Source organism: Balaenoptera ricei, chromosome 2 (assembly GCF_028023285.1).
Source record: "Balaenoptera ricei isolate mBalRic1 chromosome 2, mBalRic1.hap2, whole genome shotgun sequence".
NCBI classification, from domain to species: domain Eukaryota; kingdom Metazoa; phylum Chordata; class Mammalia; order Artiodactyla; family Balaenopteridae; genus Balaenoptera; species Balaenoptera ricei.
The window spans coordinates 178,610,027-178,630,308 of NC_082640.1; the positions used below are offsets into that span (position 1 = coordinate 178,610,027).

Consider the following 20,282-nt stretch of genomic DNA (forward strand, 5'->3'; position numbering starts at 1 on the left):
CGGCAAATGAATGGATAAACAAAATGTGGTCTATATATTACACATACAACGAAATGTTACTCAGCCCTAAAGAGGAAGGTAATTCTGACACATGCTACAACATGGCTGGACCCTAACAAACAAGCCAGACGCCAAAGGACAAATCCTGTCTGATTCCACTTATCTCTAAGTACCTAAAACAGTCAAATTCAGAGACAGAAAGCAGAATGGTGGATACCAGGACTGGGGGACGGAGCAGATGGGAGTTGGTGTTTAACGGGGACAGCGTTTCAGTTTGGGATGAAGAAAAGTCCTGGAACTAGATGGTGGTGATGGTTGCAGAACAATGTGAATGTACTTAATGCCATTAAATGCTATAATTAAAAATGGCTCTGTGGTGAGTTTTCTGTATAATTTACCACAAAAAGAAAAAAGAGAAATAAAAAAGATCTACGAGCTGTCCCCACATTGCCTCGCACACGGGTCGGGAACGCCCCTGGCCGCGCGTCTACCGCGAGGGCACGCCCTTGCCCCTGGTGTCTCCGCGGGGACCACAGCTCAGTCCACGGCAAAGCGGGCTGCTACCAGCACCCACCGTTCCATCCAGTACCTACATGATACACTTATGGATCCGCAAAAAGAAAAAAGTTCACTTCCGTCTGGATCCTTTTCATGCACATCACAACCTGCAAGCTGATCTGCCTGGCCTTGCCTGCCTGTGTTCCCTGTTCCAGCCACAGGAAGGGAGGGCGAGGCGGCGGGAAAGGGCTGTGGCTCTCAGGCTTGGCCTGAACCACGCAGTGAATTCTGGGCAGTAACACCAACGAACGCAAGCACGTAGAACTCAACCAGATTCCTCAGGATTAAAATACGTATACTTTTTCCTCCTTCAGTTTAGAGAAGTCAGAGTGAGGGGAAAGGAAGAGATTAATTTAAACTCTTATAAAGGAAAACTGAATTTTTTTTCTCATTCCAAGAAACTTATACTCACCATCTTGTTCCTACAGCAAAGGCATTCCTTTCAGTGCTTGGTTTACTGAGTTACAAAAAGATTAGGTCAAAGATTGAAATAATGGAATTCTTTCTTAACCAATACTATATTGGAAGTGTGTCCTAAAAACCTGGAAGCCGAACATTCTGTCCACTTGACTTCAGAATAACCAAATTCACTTAAGGAATGTGTCAAATGTGTCATAGATAATCCAGGACCTGGAAAACATCAGTCAATGTGGCAGAATTTCAGGCAAACACACTGGTATTATTTAAATCAGAAAAGAACAAGGCAATTGTTAGTAGATAACTCCACCAGTAGATGCGAAGCATAACTTGGTAAACAACATTTTATCATATTAAAGTATGCATTTTCAGATGACCATGGAATTAAAACATTTTAAAGACATTTCTGCTACAACTATTTAAACTTGACCTGAATCAAAACAAGAAACGAAAAAGACAAAAGGACACAAAGTGAACTGACCATAACTTTATTGGAGATTTACTTGGCTACAATTATTACAAAAAAAAAACGACTAAAGGTAATTGTGACCCATAAGGTGCAGACTGCAAATTTCTGCAGCATGATTACTGTATGAATGAATTACATCATGTTCCTTAAAAACAGCTGCAGCATGTGATGGTAAATATTTTTTTGTCAATCAAATTATATATGTGTTAGTTTTACTTGATTTTAGTCATTCTCCTTCACTCTATTGACAGCAGAAAAGCCAGAAATTTCACTTCCTGTTCACCTTTGCATTTTTGCTACGTAACCTGCTGCTGCAGTGAATTCTGAGTGCATCTATAAAATTTAAATTGTGGGTGATGTCCAAATAAAAATGGACTAGAGGAAAAAAAAACAATTAACGATTAAAATATATTTACAAGTTAGCTTCAAAAGATCATTTTCACTGCTAGTGGAAAATACAATAGTCTCAATGCAAATTCCCTAGATATTGCTACTGGCGAATCCAACAACTTTTAAAATCATTTCAATATTCTTGGTCTTAAACATATCTTAAAAACTTCTCATGTACAATATAAAATAAAGAAATTTATTTGGAAATAATTAGGTTCCTGAAAAGTAATCAGTGGTTGAAAAAATATACCTATTTAAATGTAATTAAAATAACCATATAGGTAATAAACAAGACATGAGTTTCAGTTCCGCAGCTAACACAAACTGGTTCGGGGCACTAAAAGAACTTCAGATGCAGTTGAAATGAAGACATCAAGGTCTCCGTTTGGTGGCTTAAATTTTGTGTAAAAGGATTAGACACCCTAACAGAGGAAGACAGAAAGTTTTAAATCAACTGGGCCTTAAGACTGAACTGTGGTAGGTCTGGGTCTCGATTAGTCTCTGCACTCTGCAGTTACACAGGCTGATGTCAGGTAATGACTAAAAGAGCCGACTGCTGGGTGAATAATTGTATTTATGAACTGAACCAACAGAACCAAAGTAGCCTCCAGTCTCTTGCTATTTAGGCAGGGCAATTTGAATCTTTCTGAGGGCAAGCTATTATTAAGAGAGGAAAAATATTAGTATTTTAAAAGATAATTACAGGAGTGTTAGAGGTCATTCTAAATTTAATCACTTCACATAATGTAAAAGAGAAAAGAAAAAAAAAGTAACAAACATCTTTAAAACATAATTAAGAGTTCAGTTAACAAATCTTCGTCATACTTTCACAAACAGTAAAAATGCCACAGACAAAAATGACCTATTTAAGTTGTGCAAGTATATGACACATTGCAGGCATTATAATTATCTTTTTCAAATTCGGTAAATCAAAACAGCAGCGAGGCCAAACCACATTTTTTCCTCTCAGTTAAGCATATTTTCCTTGAAATGAGGTAAAGCATGGTACCAAGTGCAATGCTTATCTGTGCTACATGAACAGAACAGAGGGGAAAAAAGCTATTACAAAACGCAGCATAGTCAGGACTGCTGAAAGTGTATTATAAAAAAAAAAAAAATCAAAAAACATTTACAATGAAGGTTCATGCCAACTAACCTCCACACAATCATCGTAAGGAATTTCTGCAGTTGCTTTTCAAAACGCGCCTGCCCAGTCCTTCCCGCATGTGCTGGCCGCACAACCACACCAGGGGGGTTTCCAAATCACACTCAGTCTCACATGGCAATCACAGGAACAGAAGGATGACAGAAAAGGTGGTAAAGTGGAGCGACAAGAGTGATTTTTTTCCTTAATTAATGGATGGGAAACATTGCAATAAACGAAACTAGGGGAAAGTTTACAGCATTAAAAATCAGCAGCACAAAAGCGTTCATAACCATTTCATATGTCTAACTCATAGTTTTTATTTTTTAACTTAGTAACCAGGGGATCACAGATTGCTTCAAAGCGTGAGTCACAAATTAAAATCAGCTATTGTCCTCCAACCAAAAAAATTTAAAAAGCAATAGCTAAAGTTTGCCGTTGATAAAACATTTTGAATGGTAGCAGGAAATCTGAACCCCTGAGACTGTGTGACCTAATCTCATCCAAGTCTGAACTTTTTAGTATTAACAAAAAATACTCGTCTTAAGGTTACAAAATAGATTGAGGCATTTTTCTCCCCACGGGAATTGTAACTGTGAAACAATCTGATTTTGGTGCCAGGAGGCCAGTGAATCCCTTAAAACTGGGATTAGTGCATTAGACACAATGCAAGGCCCTAAACTCCTGGCATCAGGTAGTTTATAAATTATCAAGAGATTTGTGATACAACTTTATCACAAATCACCCTCACAAGTGAAATTCACATCCAGCCTTACTTGTTAATTGTATACATTTACAGTTACATACTCCAACAATTGCTTGGTTTTAAATTGCCAGGAGATCTTACATGTAGGTTTCTTAAAAAAACCAAATAGAAATCTAAGGTTCCAAATCAGAATTAAATATTTTAAAAACATGTCCACCCAAACTGATTTGCTCTCAAGCGCATTTAATAATTTAGATCTCAACTGAAGTTTAAGATTGGAGACAACAAATCATGCTGGAGAAGCTTAATGCCCCCTTCACTCAGGTCTCCTTGGAAAGCAGAGCTGACGGTTTTCTGCGTGCACTCGCGCAGAGGTGCTTCTCTGGGGGTGGGTGGTGCAGATAAAGCAAGAAGTACAGTATTCAACTGCAATTTCAAACATAAATGCAGCATTACATGAGGCATCACGTTCAGAATGATGTGCTGGAAATTACTTAGACACCTCTGCTCAGCTTCTTGAATTTCAAGCATAATTAATGGGGCAAATGGCAGCAAAACTCTACTGGTATGTTGGTGGGAGTGCAAGACTGACCCACAGCTTTTAAAAAGGTAAATTAAGAGGTATTATAGTTACAGTGCAAAAAAAAAAAAAAAAAATTTAAATTTCAAGCATAATACATAAACATAGCACCAAACAGGGGAAAAAAATGCATGCAAAAGAAAAGAACTGAGGTATTTAAATGAAGAGTGCCTACAAGTCTAATTAAAGAAACTTAGGCAAATGCCTAAAAATGCCTTTTTTCTTCCTTTTCCAAAGATGGAAACAATGAGCTAGTTTATCTAAATTAATGGCCTAAATCACAGACGTATCAAAATTACGGCAGTTTATCGCAAACGTTAAACTTTCATGGCATTGACAGCACAGCTTTGGTAGGTGAAATATGCATGCAACACTCTGAAAAGTACAGTAAGAAATGTATGTGAGAAGACTAAGGGTAAGGTGCTCTGTTTTGCTTCTTTAAATAAGTAACCAATCCATTATAAAATCTGCAGCATATTTTAGGTGTGATATGTCTAAAGTTTATTTTGTTAGAGCAACAGCCTACAGGGCAAAATTATTTGCCACAAACAATTTCCATCAGCGGAACTACCTAGCAGGAGGTTTTCAGTAAAATTGGGTATTTAGCCAACGACTATTTTTATGATGGTATTTTAAAAACTCCATAGACTACCTATTCCGGTTTTGAAAACGTCTTCAGTACACATATGACAGAAATTCTCACATAATCCCGTCATAAGTTAGGTTACAACTATACTAGTGGGTTTTAAGTATCACGCTCTCTCAAGGTCTAATGCATAATAACACAATGAAGGGAATGTAAAACAGTTTGTTCCAAAAAGATCAGAAATGAAAGAATATCCATGAGGGTTTTACTCTTAAGGCAAGAACCTCTTTTATGCAAGACAACATGGCATGAGAAAACTAAAATGTGATTTGCCAACATGCCAGCCAATGTTAATTAAAAATCTGTCCCTTACTGTTAAGTGCAACAGCGACCAGGAAACATCATCTTACACGCTATAATGTGGAAAGGAAAGACAACACTGGCACACTTCTCTCGCAAACTGCATCGCTCTACTCAGCTTATCAACTATGCAGGACTGGCACTTCCACACACACCGTCGGGTGTCAAGAGCTCTCAACAGAACCCTGGGGGCTATTCCACGTTTAAGCTCCTTGGCCTCCGAACACTAAGCAAAGCTGACAGAATTAAACTAAAACAAAACAAAACAAAACAAAAACTCTCAATAATTTCTTTGAACACTTGCTAAATGTCATCAGTAAAGCACTCTTGTGATTTAAACAAAGCAGAAGTGAGGAAAGAAGACAAGATTGTGTTTGCGCAAAAAACTAAAACTACAGTTAGTTCCAAAACTTTTATACATATGTTAAATGTTTTATTCTGTAACCTATCTTGTTATCAAACTTTAAATTCTGCCTTCAATTCATTCCACTCACTATCAGTTTTAAATCATCCTTTCCAACTTAAATATTTTCCACCTTAATTCTGCTTTTTTTCGTTGTTTTTTTTTTTTTTTTTAAATTTTAAAAAGGGGTTTCAGCTGTTGGGAACCTGAGGTTGATTAGCTTTGAGGCTTCGTAGGGCTCTTCTTGCTGCTGCAGATTTGGCAATCCTGTAACTTCGGCCAACACCTTTGAATTTCCCCTTTCCTACTACTTCCACGGTGACTCTGACCTTGCCATCATAAGTTCTCTCAGCCGGGCTGTAACAAAGCCAAACAGCGTGAGTTAGAAGTCAGAAGTATTTATTATTACAGTCAGTCAGCACCAAGTATGTACTCTCAGGCTGAGAGTCCCCGATACAAGCTGACACGGCACGAAGGAAACGCGCGTCATGACTGCTGCATGCTACCAACAGGCACGGGCTGCCGCTCCTTCTCTAACTCAGCGCTACTTTACAAAACAAAAAGAGAAGTCAATCAGGCTACAAACAGCAACTGCATAAGAGCATGTCCCAGGGTAAATATTTTTCAAAATCATTAGTTTATGGCATCTTTGAGAACTCTTCCCCCTTGTTTTTCAGTAAGTTAATTGTTTTCCCTGCGTATTTTTGCTTACCTAAATTTGGCGGTTTCTGGTTCCATTTCAAGCAATTCTCGCACAGGGGAACGGGGCACATTTGCAGAAAATTTTTCTGTAATCAAAATGAAAGAATGATGTGATTAATACTCTTGAGGTTGTTTTTAATTGTGATCCTGGCTTCTTTCGAAGGGGAGCCAACTGTACCTATCAGCGGCCGCATCATAGGATAGTACACCTGCCAAACCATCTCCAGCGACATCCCGCTATCCATGTAAATGGCACCAGCAAGCGACTCAAAAATATCCCCCATGGCCTTTGGAACTTCAATATCCTCTTCCTTCTCTTCATCCTCCTCAGATCTCCTAAGCTATTATAGGGAGAAAAGTGACTTGTAAGCAAAAAGGCCACTTTGAAAGGCAGTCTACAGAGATGTGTTTCTTTTCTTGGATACGACTCTTACTATATCTTTAACAAGGGTAACAACATCAAACATTTATGACATGCCAATTATACTGTAATAGGTTCTTCACAAACATTATCTTACCTTAAAAAAAAAAAAAAAAAGAAAAAAAGCCCTTCCCTATTTAGTATTCTATATTCAACAAAGGAAAAAAGATTACTTCCAAATAAAAACAAAAACAACCCTAACACAAACTGGAAATAGTCAATAAATTGATGAAAAAAATTTTCAAATTTCACTCATAATCATAGAACTGCACACTGAAACAGGTCTACCCCCTGGCGGCTCAGCAAGGAGCAGGCAAAATACTCAGTGCAGTGCAAGCAAGGGTGTACACTGCTTTGGGGAGTGTAAACTGCCACTTTTTTCACAGGGAAATTCTATTTGGAAGATATTTTCCTCCAAGCTCCCCTTTTACTAAACCACTTACTAAACCATGTTCACCATGACAGAGATCCTGACACAGAGTAGGTATTCAAATTAATAGAATAAAAACTCACATATGTATCAAACGCCTTTTAAAAGTTCATAATTCTTTGATGTGGCAACTCCGCCTCTAGGAATTCATCTTAAGGAGGTAACTGGATATTTAAGTATATTTACCGCATCCATGTTTATTACAAACCCTAACAAAAAATACCTTAACCGTCCAGTCGCAAAGGATTGTTTAAACACATTACATTATAGCCATGTACTCACTAGCGTGCAGCTACTGAAAGCTGTAATCCCAATTATTAATGATCGGAAAAAGTCATCCACAATATATTAAGTGAAAAGAATAGGGTATGGTACACTATGCATGCTATAATTTCATTTTTTATTGTACATAACTTTATGTCTATGTACATTAGCAATAAAACATCACAAAATGTTAATTTCGGTTATTTGTATTTTCTAAAACACACACACATTTCTTGTGAAAGAGAAATAAAAAGGAGGGGGGATAGTAATTTCTAAATGGATGGTTTAGCCACACAAAGTTCTATATAATAGATGCTGACTACTGGAAAAAATCAGATACTTACTGTTGTAGATGGGAATTTTTAAACTTATCAAGTTTAATTCTCTCCTTTTACAAATGAGGAAACTGGGGCCCAGAGAGGTGGAGAGACTTTCTTAAAATCAAACAGTAAGTTAGAGAAGCCAGACCATGACATTCCCAATCAGTTTTTGTAACTTCTATACATATGTTTATATAAACAAAGGGTAGGAAAAGAATGAACAAAAACTAACAAAGCCAGTATGTCCAACTGTCATCAAAAGAGAACTTCAGGTTTAGCTAATTCCTCAGCTTCTAAGCTTAAATATTTCTACAGAATGAGACTGGAAATAACACTGACTATATCTGAGACGATTCTGATTCCTGGTCTCACTGCTCGCTGTGCTCCAACTCAGACCACTAATCTTGGGAGAGTGTGCAAGGGTGAAAGGGGAGAGGAAGGGCACTGCCTACTGATTCCCCTTCAGCACATCCTCCATCCCGTGCAACGTGCTCGACCCTTCTGCCCTGTGGCTACACCTCAAAACCCAGGCTCTTCATTTCTCTCACAGGAAGCCAAGGAAATGCACTACTCCCTAACGACGGTGTGTGCGATTAAAAAACAGGAAGGTACAAATTAAAGAAAGAATAATTAAAATGGCTACCAGAGTTATGAATGAATTCCATGACTTATAAGAAATCTACAGAAAGAAGAACAAAGGAATCAGAATGAGGAGAAGAAGAAATGAAAGTGCTCTCCTGGGTACCCAGGTATGTGGATGGATGTTAGTGAAGGATTAGAGGAGATTAGAAAGATCTCAGCAAAATCCTTTCCTACAAAATTTCAAAATAGTTCACAAACACATTAGAATTAGCTCCATCACCAAAGAACCTTTGGCTGAACTTACAGTAGAAACCTCTCAAATTCCAGTCCTTAAAAATTTAGAAGTTTTGTTTTTAAATGAGATTTTCCCATTTCAAGTAGAAGCAGAATATACATTTGTGATGCTTATCTGAGATATTAGCAAATACTTCTGACCTATTTTAAACAGAAAGAAAGACAGAACCAACCAGGCCGAGCTTGCACTGAGGTTAAAGCTTCTCTGGGGGCAGGGGGAGGGCTGCACCTCGCCGGCGTGCCTAAATGCCGGGAGCCCGAATCAAGGACTGGGGGTGGTGAGGCAGCTGAAAGCCCCTTGGCTCCCTCCCTCTCCTCGCCAGAATGACCACAGCATGAGTGCTCAAGTTGAAAAGGCCTCCCTGAAGACCGCGACCCGTTCAGTTTTCCCTGGAAAATGCAGAGCGCGCTGGGGACCACAACCCTGGCCTTCGGCTGGCTCTCTAGACAGCTATGTCGAGAACCCTAGTCGGAAGGCTTATTTTAAACACTGAATTCAACATATCTTAAAATGGCACTAACCTCAGAATCCATCCCTTGCATTTCATTCTTCTCGAGCTGAAACTGCACAAAATCATCGATGACGTGGAAGAGCTCAGGAGAAACTGCTTTAAAGTACTTGTGGTAGTCATACTTCACAGCCAACGATGCAAAGATGGTGTTGTTGACCAGAGCCGAGCGCAGGTCAGTCAGGACCCCTGGGGAGTGCTGCCGTGGGTCTTCATAAAGGTGCTTGGTTATGAGGTAGTCCAAAATTGCATCTCCCAGGAATTCTAAGCGCTGGTAACAATCTGAGGGAAGATCCAAAGTGAAGCCCTGAGCTCCGGCAAAAACATGTACACAATTTTCAAATAATAACTCAGATAAAGAACTGATTCCCCCAGACCCACTGAAAAGACTTTTATTGGGATTCACTTTCATATATATTCTTCAGTGACAAAATTAGTTGACATCATATGGAAGCCTCTGGAAATTAAATTCTAATGACAAATTAAGCATATTTCTTACATAGAAATTGGGGTCATAAAATCTTTAAGTGGCCAAAAGACTAATGCTCGTTAAGAAAAAAGCATTTCCCAAGTGACATCATCACTGAACCCTCTTCCTTCGGCACTGTGCTGGCCAGGCAGGTGCTGGGGCACCATTCTAAAGGCTCCATCACACACCGTCACCTAGCAACGAACGCCAGACCCTGCACACAGCCCTTCCCCATGCTCTGCTGTCACCCCTGCACACTTGTCCACTCACACTCTGGAAAGTGTGGGAGTGATGCCATGCCTCGCCACTCCCGGGTTACATTTGCTACACGAGATGACAGCTAGTACAAGACAGTTTTCTTCTCAACTTGAATGAAAAATGTTGAATTTGACACAAACCAAGAGGCTGAGAAAGGAGAGTCATGGAGGCGAGCAAAGACCTTTAGCAAAAATGATCGATGTCAAAATGTGAGAAGTTATCGATGCTGATCAACACCTCTATCTTCTCACAGTGATTAAAAAGAAGCTGTTCAGGTGGGATGAACTGGGAGATTGGGACTGACACATATACACTATTGATACTGCTATAAATATAGATAACTAGTGAGAACACACTGCATAGCACAGGGAACTCTACTTAATGCACTGTGGTGACCTAAATGGGAAGGAAATCCAAACAAGAGGGGAGATACATACATATATATATGTGTGTGTGTATGTACAGCTGATTCATTTTGCTGTACAGTAGAAAGTAATACAGCATCGTAAAGCAATAAAAATTAAAAAAAGAAGCCGTTCAACTGTGGAAACTGAGGCGGGAACAGAGATAGTGAGCTGCCCCCGCACAGCCGATGAGCTCAGAAGCAGGGGCCGAGGCAGACTAGAACCCAGGGCCCCTGCCAGCAGAGCGTGGTAGAAGAGGAGGCCTCGTTTCTTCTCCACAAAGAAAAACAGGTTTTAGTTTCACCAGTCTTTCTAGTCCAGAGTCAGATAGTTTTTCACTTCTGGTTTTACATTTTTCTGATCATCTTAACCTACACTGTTTTTCTTATACAAACTTTATACTCGGCTTTGGTTTTCTGAATTCAAGCGCTTATTACTCTGACACAGAAAAAAAATACAGACTTTAGCTGTTTCGAAACCTGAAGCCGATTTTGGTTTTAGGCGCCTATTCTCCCTTCTAATCGAATGGATTGGGAGCCTATTAAATAAAGGAGGGAAAAAACACGGAGCACGGCGCAAAGCAGGAGGTGACAGCAGAGTCAGAGCGATGAAACCTTCCTGTGAAAGAGTTTCTTTTAATCGGTTCATCTTTAGATTTTAAAAGACCCTAAAGGGAGGGGCCTTTTTGTTCAGGAAGAACAATAAAAAGATGTGGAAAGACATCCAGAATATACGAATAAATTATTCAAGAACCAAAAGCAGCAGTGACCGGGTATCAGAAGGACAAGGGGGTAGCAAAAAATGGCAAAAACACAGCAAAATACTAAGGCCCGAATCTGCCTCATTGTGCTGCATGTAAAATGCCAGAGACACGAGTAGCGAAGATAGCTCTGCTCCCAACTGTCAAAGTTAAGGAACAGTGCCTGCTCCCAAAAAGAAAGGCTTCTTTCACTTTCTTGTGCTTCCTCCCCGCACCATGCGTACTAAGCTCTAAGGCTGTACATGCATAGATTATTCTTTTTACATCATTCTACAGAACAATCCAATTAACACAAGGTCTCATTTTCAGAGCAGTGAGCTTCGGTCTGGGGCTCCTTACCAGTGATAGTGTTGTAGTGGTAGGAGGCGTGTGTAAAAGCCTGTAGTAGGTAAGCCTTATTCTTGAATCTGTAGTTGATTTTCTTTTCGAAATTTTCAAAACCCGAGATAAGGTGACTCAGTGTCCTATCTGCATCTGGGTGATCAAACATACATCTCGGTGGGATCTCCAAACAGCCATACTCCAAGTCTTTCAACACAGAGGAGCGGGAGCCAGCTCCAGAGGCGGCAGCGCGGCTCCCTGAAAGGTTCTTTTGTTGGCTGGTGAAATTCTCCCTGGTCGGGCACATGGCCTTTTCCCGATCAGTCCTCTTAATTACCGGGAGCACCTTCAGCCCCAGCGAACAGAGGAAAAGCTGAGCAGCCCTCTCGCCACAGCTGGTTAAATAGCAGCCCAGCAGGGCTTCCACACAGTCGGCTATGCTTTTGTCAGCAATGCACTGCTCGGTGTGCAGGTCGTAAGAAATGGACTGTTTCCCTGTGTCAACACCACAGTTTTCTTCTGATGGATTCCAGAACCCCACCACAAAGTCATCCTCTTCAACAGCTTTGCTAGGATCCAGATAGCACATTGCATCCCAAGAGCTATAGTCAAAATCCTCAAAATCTGATGAAAATGGTATACTACCTAAGGAGGACTTTTTGGGCATTTTCCATTCATAGGCAGAATCAGTGGCTGAGAAAGCAGAAAGCGAGATCTTCTTTACAAAGGCTCCTGACCCCATCAGCATGTTGTCTATGAACTGGATGTGCTCCTGATCGTACTCCAGGAAGTCATCTTCGTCATCCGCGTCCTCCTTTGGAGCCCTCCACATCAGGTCCTCCTCCTCCTCCTCCTCCTCCTCCAAGTCCGCGTCCAGTTTGCCATTAGCCAACATGCAGTCTTTTGTCTGAAAGAGGGAGAATGGGGAAGGAGGGGAGACATAGCTGCTGTTTTTAAAAGGGCTTGAGACTCAATAAAAGCAAGGGTTATGGATAATTTCAAATGACAACCACAAATACTAAAAGGCAACTTTCAAATCATGGCCATTTGTTTTCAATTAACATAAAATAAGTTATTTAATCATATAAACAAAGTAAAACACGTTCTCTGAATGTTCATTTTCTAAGTTATAAAATGACCTTTATCCAGTATGAAGCTTTAAGTCAAGGATTTTATACATGGATATAAAGTTTAAAATTAACCTCCACAAGGCAAAACTTCAGCTAAGAATTCTAACTGTAGCAGGAGACACAAGGAAAGCTCTCATATGCTGATCACAGAGAGCTTCAAGTTGGCTGACAAAGTTCTAAAATGTTTTTTAAAAGGTTTTCAAATTAATAAAATTAAATTCCAGATGTAGAAAAAGCATTATCTTTGCAATTAAATAAGAGAATAATATGTAAACAGATAAAATTATTTTCTTTATAACATTAAAAATGGACAGTGGGGTTTCATAATAAAGTTTTGGTCCCTATTTCCACTTAAAAGCTCATTCGCTACAATGTAAAACTAAACTACTTTGCTTGGAAACTAAAAGTGATCACTATGAACTAAGCTATGAATTTGAGAAATTATGCTTTTCCCTTCCGGTGAGCTAGAGTAATCAGGGGAACAGATTATAGCATAACTGACAAAAACAGAAGACAATTTAGACTAACATGAAACACAACAATCCAATTTCTGTCAGAAGATCTTTGCTAATTCCAATTTCTTTGGCAAAAGCTTATTTGTGAATGACAACCTTAATAATGGGCCAGGATTCAGTAATGATGTAACTTTTTTGCAATGCTAGAAAGATACCAAACTTCTGTTGTGCAATACAAAAATAAATAAACAAGACTTTACTTGGGGGGGAAAGGTGGGAGGGAGTGCTTCAATGAGGGTGTGGTTCAATTTCGATAGTGACAACTTTGCAGAGTATTCTGATAAAAAGGTTTTCAAACTTTGTCAACCATTTTTTTAAATACTGCAAATATTCTCATTTTAAGCCAGACTCAAAAGAGATACAAACAGTGCATCTGTCTGAAAAGAAATAAGTGGAATGAGCCAAGCCATCCATATATCTACAACTATCTGTCTGTATATTTTAATTAAAAAGTTTACAAATTTTTTTCAAGAATAAGGAAGAAAACCAAAAGAAAAACCTAAAATGGTGGACACCTCTAGGAACTATTACGTAATAAAAATTACATTTTCCCAAGGTAACGTGAGATGTTTTTGACTATCTGGTCCTTAAGAAAAAAAGGCCAGATTTCAATTAAAAAAAAAAAAAAGACTAAATAATATTTTTAATTTTAAAAAATCCTTATCTATCTTTAGTAAGATGCTACCATAACCAGACACTGGCAAAACACACAGCAAGGGCTGGGTTTTATCAACAAATAAGCTGTGTGATTTTGGGCAAAGTTCATTAACGCCTTTGGGTTTCGGGGTTTTTTTATCTGCAAAATAGTGGGATTCTACCTCACTAAATGGTTTCCAAGAGCACTTCAACCTCTCCAAAAAACAAAAAAACCCCCAAGAAAAACAAACACAAACAAACAAAAAAACAAAACCACCAGCATGAAACTCCTTTTACAGTTCAAGTTCACGTTCCACCTGAGTTATTCCCACCTTCAGCGTTTGTATGCAAAGTTTTCACTTAAACCTATTTGCTGAGGAGCGAGGCAGGTAGAATAGGAATGGATCTAGCATATGCTTTCCAATATCATATAATGGTCCATTTCAAGAAGTAGAAATTATTAAATGAAAATATAAACAGTATTTAATGTATTCTAAGAACCAAAGTGCCAGGTCATTTGAAATGTTAAGGAAAATAAGAACTTTGTATCTTAAAATTAAAAATTTTTTTTAAATTAAAAGGACACGCTAACATCACCTTTATGCTAAATTTTTTTTTTAAAGCAACAATGATATTATGAAACAGGACTTATAAGGCAGGATATGTGTTACTGGAATGTTTTTCATAGAAATGCAGTATTTTCTCTAAAGTTCTCAAAATCTTACACATCTTCCTCTAAGGTTCTACCTACTTCTAAATTAATAACATAAATAATTTTTCTAACCCAACTTGCATTAAAATATTCTAATGATTTTCCAGATAAGTTCAATTTCTGTAGTAAGTCGAATACTGCATGAGTTAAAAATATACTCAATGAATAAGTAAAAATCAAAATAGAGTCACAGAGCATGCTACCTGGAAATGAAGTAACAACAAGCCAGTTTATCATTAATGCAAAATAAATGTCTGAAAAATGAAACTGCCTGCGAGATGGCCTCCCAGCCAACCACACTGGACAGACTGCTTCCACAGCTCTCCGGCTCGCAAGGCCCTCCAAGGTGCCCTCTGGTGGCCTCTGAGACAGGACAAAATGAAGCAGCTGCAGCTAACGTTTGGAGACTTAAAGTCATTGGCAAGATTTAAACTATTTCCAGAAAACTACAACCTTTATGTATTTTTTTTTTTTAAGGTCACAAGAGGAGAAATAGTCCTGAGAAAGCCCTGAGCTGCAAAAGCAAGATTTTACTGAAATTATTTCACATACAGATTGGAGATCATAGGTCACTGAAAAGTCATTTCACTGAACAGAGCTAAGGATCTACAATAAATCGTAATATGTAATATTAAAGTGAAACGTTACAGAGCTTTGCTTTTTTTTTTTTTTTTTTTTTTTTGAGTCACAGCATCAGATACCCTTTTGCCTTTGGAAAAGGAAGATCACAGAAATTGTTCTCTATCAAAATTACAACACTGTTCTAAATTCAATGAAAAGACGTCTGTTTAAAGGAATTAATTCAATATATTGAATTTCTACTCTATTATAAACACACCAGGGAAAAGAAACAAAAAATTAATAGAACAAGACTCTGCCCTTCACCAAAAAATAAATCCATCCAGTTACCAAAAACTTACTATTTCATCTTTTTCCCATTTCTCTGTGTTACTCTTGTCTTGATTTACTACATAACCAGGAGGAAGCCAATTCACAGGGGGATCAAATATTGACACCACCATGCGGCTGGGCAGCCCCTTCTTCTTTCCAAGCCGATACAGATTACAGTTGCTGACCTTTAGCAGAAAAAATTTATAAGACACTTATCCATCAACAGTCACTGCTGAAATTCATATAAGGCATTAACATAATTTTTAGCTAAATATTCTTCATATTCCATAACTGGTCATCAATTATTCAGACTGTATAGTTTCTCTACCTCTTCATGATAGGAAATGTTAAATTCTCATGTAATCTGATAATATAAAATTCAAATTGTTAATTGGGACTATCAAAATAGAAAAGAATACAAATCCACATAAGTCCAAGATGTCACAATATTTTCAATGAAATAAAAGGAGGAAATACCATAAACTCTAGCTATAAAGTGAAAACTGGCACTGAACTGAGCTAAAATAATTTTATGTTCCTAGGGCCTAAGCTATAAATATGATTTCGACTGCAACGCTTTCTCAAATATTATTCCTTAGTTTTGGATGGCATTTCAAGATATTTTGTTCAACCATTTTAAAATAGAGCAAAAGGCAATAAAGAAAAACTCCATGTTTACTGTCATCAATAAAACAGCTTTACTGTCTACCCTCTAGTCTGTTTTTCCTAAGGCCTCCATCTCCTCCTTAATTTACTCAAATCCATATTTCTATCTCATTTTTACTTGGAAACCAAGGTCTAGAACGGTCAATCTCATTTTCATTTTCTAAAAACTGGGTTCCTTTTTATTTAAGTACTTCATGAGCCTTTTTTCCACGTAACTCAATACCCCTGAACAAGCACCCATGTCGGAGAGGCGCTGCTGGGCAGCGAGACAGAGGAGCGGTCCCTGGAGCCCGCAGGCTGGGCCGGGAGCCCCCCGTGACGCTCACTCTGGGCCGAAGCCCTTTCCCACGCCGCCTGCACGGCTTAAGTACACGCTGGCTTCCCTTTCCACACCACGGGAACACAGCATCACAGATGCCAACCAGAGGGTCAAGTGCGACAGGGACGTGAAAGGGACAGAAATCACATTCGAAGTCGGCAGAAATGGTCCGCCGGATGGAAAAGGAAGAAAGAGCTCAGCAAGGGCCCATGTGAGGCACAGGGTGGGGCAGGCCGAGCTCAGCCCGCAGAAACGGGGCGAGCAGCGGGGAAGGGGCAACAGCAGGTGTGTGCGCGGGTCCCGGGAAGGACAGCCAGGGGCGCCAGCCCCGCCGGGACACTTGGGGGCGGGGGGCACCCTGAAAGGGCCCTCACCACCGTGCTGCGGGAGTGACAGCGATTTCTGCAGCACGTAAGGAGTCAGAGCTTTCTGAGCAGACAATGGATGAACTTTCAAAAAGGAAAAATAATTTCTTTCTTACCTAAGAGTACGCTGTTACTTTATACTCATTCTCAGCCTCTGATACTTTCTTCCTGCAACCACCCCTGGGAAATCTCATTCGTTCTCAATTATCACTCTTACAAAGACTGTTTGCCCAGACTGCATCTAAGTCCTAAATTCTTAACTACCTGAACATTCCACTTCCTAGTCCATGAGGTCTAAAAACGCTAACCCCAACTCTCACTCCTATACTTCTGTCTTCCTCAGCACCAGCCCCGTCATCGCCCCAGCTGCCATGGCCGTTAGTACTGCATCACCCTCTCTACCAGGAGGCAGCAGAGAAGAGTGGGCAAGGCTATGCGCTCCGGCCTCAGCCACGCTCCTGACCATCCCAGACCAGCTGGATGACCCGCACGAGCCAATGAAACTCCCTAGGCAAGAGTTTTCTCAACTGCAAAATGGGGACATGTCATCTACCACTGAGGGGCACGTAGAGAAGACTGGAGAGAGCAGGTGTGCAGAACACTCAGTGCAGTGCCTAGTGTCACAGAGAACTTCAGAGGGAGGTCAGTGTAATGGTCAAGAGGGAGGTCTCTAAAGCCAGACTGTCTAGGCCGTGCCACGTACTTGCCATGTTAACCTGAACCAGGTAATCTCTCCTGCCTCAGTATCCTCAGCTATAAAATGGGGATGATTAAAGTATACACAATTACAAAAAAAAATAAAATAAATAGAAGTATACAGAATTAAATTAGGTAATTAATATATGTAAGGTGACAAGGGTAGTGTCTGGCTAGAGTAAGCACTCGTAAGCGTCAGCTAAAATGCTTACTGCCTCTGAATCTCACTCCCCTCAGTGCTCTCCTTGCTGCCAGACTCTACATCTGTCTCATTTTCTGCTTAAGCTTAGACTTCTTCAAAGGCCCAAATGATCACTCAGCTTGGTTTGGTTTTGCTTTTCAACTCATGCCGCATTCTGCTTCCAGCCTGACCATTTAAAACTACCGCTTTATTAATATTAATAGTCCCTTACACAAGAAGTACCCTCAACATGCACCTCGTTCAAAACAGTGCCGACTCTTTAGCCTGGCACTGAAGATCCTCCATAATACAGCTTCAGCCCACCCGCCTCCTTAAGTCTTTTCTCGGATCTTTCCACAGTTTATTCACCGAGTCCTGACATGCTCTGCCATATGTTCCCTGTTTACACACTACAAACGCACCTCTTCTGTTCATGCCTCCCCTGATCACAAGTGATATTCCTTCCTTCTGAGCGCTTAGCAGTTTTGTGTGTTACCTGTCAAGCAGGTGCATGGCGCCTTGTGACGCCTCTTTTATCATCATTTAAATATTTATCTTCGTTACCTTTCTTCCCTCAATCTTACTTCCACACTACATTTACTGTCACTCCCACGCGGGTACACAGGAGGCTCCAGCTGCCCTGTCGGGTGTGGCCATCCCTGCGGCAACACTTTCCTCCGCCTCTGAAATTTATCCGATGCTTGAAACCACTTTTATGCACGCTGAATAATATAACTGCTCAAAATCAAAGGACGCTTTCTTACCTTTTTGCTTCTCATATAGGAAAGGCGGCCCTCGTGAGCATCGGGATAAGTGCAAAAGAGATACGTGGTGATGGCATGCTTTAGAAAGGAGTCGCCAAGCATTTCGAGCCGCTCCAGGTTAAATCCATCACTAGCATTTGAAAGGGTCAAAGCCTGAAGAATAAGTCCAGGGTTTGGGCCAAGCGTTCTCGAGGAGTACCCGGGAGAAGGGCTCTGCTCAGAAGCCGTCCTGTCCGTGAGCGCCGTACCAGTCTCCGTAGTACCAGGCACGGCGGCCGTCGCGGGACTTCCATCTGAGGTAGATTTGTTAGCATTTCCATCAAGGTATTTATTACTCAGTAGAGTACATTCATCGCTGGGCTTGGGCTGGTTCTCATAATTGTATAAATTCTGAATGGGATATGAGGTAGTTGGTTGTACAGGTATTTCCTGCTTGTAGTAATTCAGATGGTTTCCTTGGCAAAAGTCTCTGTTAGCTAAATCGTAACTGCCATTGGCAAGATTTTTATTGTAAGAAAGACCATTAATTGCTGTAAGATCTGCTGAAACTTCAATTTGGAGCTTACCAGGTGACTCGAACAACGTTCTGCAGTTCACAGACATTTGGTCATGATTTTCTAGACAGGAGGTTCTATTAGCACCTTGATGTGCAGCATTTTCAGGGACGACAATTGTGCTGTGCTTACAGTAATTCTCATTTTCAGCTGAAGAGGAGTTAGCAACTGAGATGAAAGATTTGCTATCAATAGATTTTTTCCACCCGAAGTCTAAGTTGGGGTATCTGAAAGACATTTTGATAACTTTTCATCAGATCCTTCAAAAAGGCTAGGCTTAGAGCAAGAACAATTTGAGTAAAAGTTAAATAAATGAAGATCCCTATAAATATATTCCTACCTTAGAAGATAAGTAAGTTTCCAAGGCAGGAATCAACACAACTGGAACTCTGCACAGTGTAACCATCAAGTGGGACATGGGTCTCTGCACAGTGTGGGGCTTAGCTCATGAAGCCTGGGGCCAGCCTACGGGACCTAGAGCCACCGACTGCGAGGGCTGGGACCCCAGGCCAGCCAGGTAACTAGCTGGGTAACCTGGGACAACTTACTTCACATCTCTGTACCTCAGCTTCCACACCTGGAAGAGGAACTAACACCTCTTACGCCACAGGATCCTAACAATGAAATCATCTGACGTGAGCTACAGCATTTAAGCCAGTGTCTGACGCTGTAGTAAGTACTCAATAAATGTAGGTGTGATCATTGCTATTATTAAGTTCCTCATTTCCTGAACCATCTTGGTCTTGCCAACTGGATAACCAAAATAAATTTGAGTGATTAAACCAATAATTTCTTTAGAATGCAGAGACCTGATAGGTGAGAAGAAAATAATGAAGACAAAGACCACACAGAGGCAACTGCTCTTTCATGTACATTTGATTTCACAAAAAAGGAAGCGTCTTAAAATGTCAGCAGTGGGCAACAACTGTTCTCATTTTCACTTTAACTGCCATCTCTGAAGGGGGAATGACTGTTTTTGACCTCAGGCTCTCCTCTCCAGCTGTAACTTCCCAAGAACGTTAGACTGACTGACCCAATGTATAGATTTTCACTTATGAGTCAAACGATGCATTTATTTCACATATTAGATAGGCATCCACGTTTTCTTTCTAATCTTTTAAAAATTATTCTACATACAATTAAAATGTGAACTTAATTCCACTCCTCTGCCAGCAGGACCTCAGGAGCCGAGCTCTTCCTGGCCCACAGCACAGGCGTACCTAAAATCCGCGGGCAGGGACCTCACTCCCACACCAGCGTCGCCGGCTGTCTGCGCTCTTAGCTCCTCTGCGGTCAAAAGGCAGTGAAGGCGATAAAGTATGCTGGGGAGACAAACCGCTTTTCTCCACAGTGATGCTGGAATTGGATGTATAGCACAAAGTTCTGGAACCAGTATCTTTGAGTAAGCAAAAATGTGGATAAATATAAATTGTGGATAGACAAATAGAAAGCAAACACACAAGAGAAGAAAAAATAAAACTTAAGACCAATTTCACTAATGAAGAA

General features: G+C 40.2%; 1 protein-coding gene across 8 annotated transcripts in view; it reads right to left on the reverse strand.

The window, feature by feature from the left end:
• Positions 1 to 1,447: 1,447 nt before the first annotated feature.
• The window catches only part of DICER1 (dicer 1, ribonuclease III), a 67,531-nt gene continuing 48,696 nt past the window's right edge, over positions 1,448 to 20,282 (reverse strand). For all 8 annotated transcript variants that reach the window (XM_059914931.1, XM_059914927.1, XM_059914929.1 and 5 more), the window contains 8 exons: positions 19,997 to 20,172; positions 18,223 to 19,003; positions 15,261 to 15,416; positions 11,366 to 12,254; positions 9,149 to 9,417; positions 6,494 to 6,656; positions 6,326 to 6,401; positions 1,448 to 5,970 (listed from right to left, as the gene is read on the reverse strand). In XM_059914931.1, the coding sequence (XP_059770914.1) occupies positions 5,805 to 5,970; positions 6,326 to 6,401; positions 6,494 to 6,656; positions 9,149 to 9,417; positions 11,366 to 12,254; positions 15,261 to 15,416; positions 18,223 to 19,003; positions 19,997 to 20,172 (2,676 nt within the window). In that variant the 3' untranslated portion in view covers positions 1,448 to 5,804. The remainder of the gene's footprint in view (positions 5,971 to 6,325; positions 6,402 to 6,493; positions 6,657 to 9,148; positions 9,418 to 11,365; positions 12,255 to 15,260; positions 15,417 to 18,222; positions 19,004 to 19,996; positions 20,173 to 20,282) is intronic.